General features: G+C 61.4%; 1 protein-coding gene across 1 annotated transcript in view; it reads left to right on the top strand.

Annotated features, from left to right (window-relative positions):
* LOC103260862 (transcription factor COE3) overlaps window positions 1–2,500 on the top strand; it is a 119,095-nt gene that overhangs the window by 113,894 nt on the left and 2,701 nt on the right. The window contains exons 7-9 of the mRNA XM_021712476.1: window positions 230–295; window positions 914–1,091; window positions 2,144–2,332. Of these exons, the coding sequence (XP_021568151.1) occupies window positions 230–295; window positions 914–1,091; window positions 2,144–2,332 (433 nt within the window). The remainder of the gene's footprint in view (window positions 1–229; window positions 296–913; window positions 1,092–2,143; window positions 2,333–2,500) is intronic.

The following is a 2,500-nucleotide window of genomic DNA, read 5'->3' as shown; positions in this document are numbered from 1 at the left end:
TTTTTTTCTGACTCCTGGTGAACTTTGAAAACCGCAAACAACGTTGTCAGCACAAGCACGCCTTCTGTCTGGGCCTTCCTGGGCCGACGCGTGCGGTGGTGGCGGGGACAGGACAGGAGGGCCAGGGCAGTCGGTGGGTCTCTGGCGCTGGCAGATGTGACCATGAGGGAAGAGCGGCGCTCTCCCAACGGTTCCTCCTGTGAAATCACCCCCTCTGCTCTTCCTGCAGGAAGTGTTACTGAAGAGGGCGGCGGACCTTGTGGAAGCCTTATACGGAATGCCTCACAACAACCAGGTAGGCGAGGTCGCCGCCCCCCTGGCTGCCCTTCCCTGGGGGACCAGCGCCCTCAGGCGACTGACCAGCTTGGCCCCAGTGCGGGCTTCCTGGGCACGCTTGGACGCGTTTGCAACGATTCCACGAGAATCTGATGGGAGAACAGCTTCACGTTCAAATGAGTCGTATCGGGACCCAAAAGCAGAAGAGTGTGTTAGAGCAAAGAGCACCACCTTGAGATCCGTCTGCAGTGTTCGGGGGTGGGCGGGCTGGGATGGTGCTGCCAGGGCCCAGAGAGAGCCCGATGGGCGCCCCACCGCTGTCCTCGCTTGGCCTGGGGGCTCCCAGGGGCCCTCCCTCCAGAGGTGGTCCTGGTTCTCAGACTCTGAACCCTGGTCCCCACGCGTAGCTCAGGGGCTTTTCTGGGTTAGGGTCCTAAGAACGGAGCAGATGCAGATACTGCACCCCTCGGAAGCATCAGTCAATTCCTTTGCTCGGGGCGGTCCTTTTCCCATTTGGTCACCGTCTGGGCCCAGGGACAGTGGCATGCCACCCAGGGAGGCGAGTGGGGCGGCGCCTAGGGAGTGCGGCCGGCTGGGCCGGCTTGGGGTGACAGGCGTCCCCTCGTTCCCGCCGCAGGAAATCATCCTGAAACGAGCGGCGGACATCGCCGAGGCATTGTACAGCGTCCCCCGCAATCACAACCAGATACCCACCCTGGGCAACACCCCCGCGCACACGGGCATGATGGGCGTCAACTCCTTCAGCAGCCAGCTAGCCGTCAATGTGTCGGAGACGTCACAAGCCAACGACCAAGGTAGGCTGCCGCGCCCGGCGGACGGACCCCTTTCCCGACGCCCTCCATGGGTTGGTTGAGGCCTTAGCTGCAGTAGAACGAGTCAGGAGCCGGCCGGGGGATGTCAGGAGCGCTCCTCTCCGTTCCTTTCCTCGGGGAAGACCTAGCCCGCAGACCCTCCTGGCCAGTGCTGGGCAGAGAGCACCCGGGGGCCTGATGACCGAAAGCAGCCGCTACCCTGGCTGCCATGCGGTTCGCTGGTATTTGCTAGACGTTTCCCCCAACGTATCCGCAAGTGACTTTGCTTTCCTTGAAAGGCTGGGCTAAGCCCTAGATAGTGGTGGTGTGGGGAGCCCAGGGGTGCCTGCTTGGCTGTGGTGCACGGCTGGGATCTGGGCTCTGAGTTTGGAATGAGCCCGTGGAGAGAAACTCCCATGTCCCCACCCGGCACCTCACCCCGTGGCACGATGTCCTGGGTCCACCGAGGCCTCTGGACCTCGTCATCGGGGTCCATTTTAATCGTCCTCTTTGAAAACCACGCGGACGGCCGTCTTGGCCAACACCTCAACCCGACGGCCGCTTGTGTTCCACCCGTCCACACTCCCACGGCAGGCACGGAGCTGGGGGTCCCCCCCCGCCCCCGCACGTAGAAATAGCAGCCGCAAAAATGAAGACCCCCAGACAGCCTTTCGGGGGAGTGATGGCCACCGACGAGCTCTCCTTGTCAGTCATGGCATGTGCAGGTCTGCAGAGGCCGAATGTTCGCAGTGTGTGGGGGGACAGAGCAGGAATTCGAGCTGTTGGTCATGGCCTCTAAAGAGAAACATGACAGCCGTGGGCAGAGAGATCGCCACACGCTCGGGCCAGCCGTCGAGGCCAGCGGAGACGGCGCGGGCTGGCCAGCCAGGTGGTGGCGGCAGGGTTGGCGTGATCTGGCCACCTGAGCTGGCTAGTGGAAGGCTCAGGGTCAATTTGCAATGTTGGCTATGTGATGTAGGCTCTCGGGGAATCCCCCCCAAGTGTCTGTCGCTGATAATAACGTTATTTTTGGCCGGGGGGGGGGATTTCAACAGTCGGCTACAGTCGCAATACAAGCAGCGTGTCCCCGCGAGGATATGTCCCCAGCAGTACTCCCCAGCAGTCCAATTACAACACAGTCAGCACTAGCATGAATGGATATGGAAGTGGCGCCATGGCCAATCTAGGGGTCCCTGGCTCGCCTGGATTTCTTAATGGCTCCTCCGCTAACTCTCCCTACGGCAGTAAGTGTCTGTTTTTGTCACACGTCATCACGCAGATTCATATTCACTGCAGAGTCGAGTGTGTGCCTTGCTTGGGTGTTCTGTGATGTGAGCTACTGGATAAAAGGAAGGGTGGCCCTGGAGGCTGGGCGTCCACGTGACACGGCAAATTGACCCCCCCCCCGGGCC

This window comes from Carlito syrichta, unplaced genomic scaffold (assembly GCF_000164805.1).
Source record: "Carlito syrichta isolate Samal-C Ts95f unplaced genomic scaffold, Tarsius_syrichta-2.0.1 Scaffold89856, whole genome shotgun sequence".
NCBI lineage: Eukaryota > Metazoa > Chordata > Mammalia > Primates > Tarsiidae > Carlito > Carlito syrichta.
This window is presented reverse-complemented; position numbering and strand designations above follow the sequence as displayed.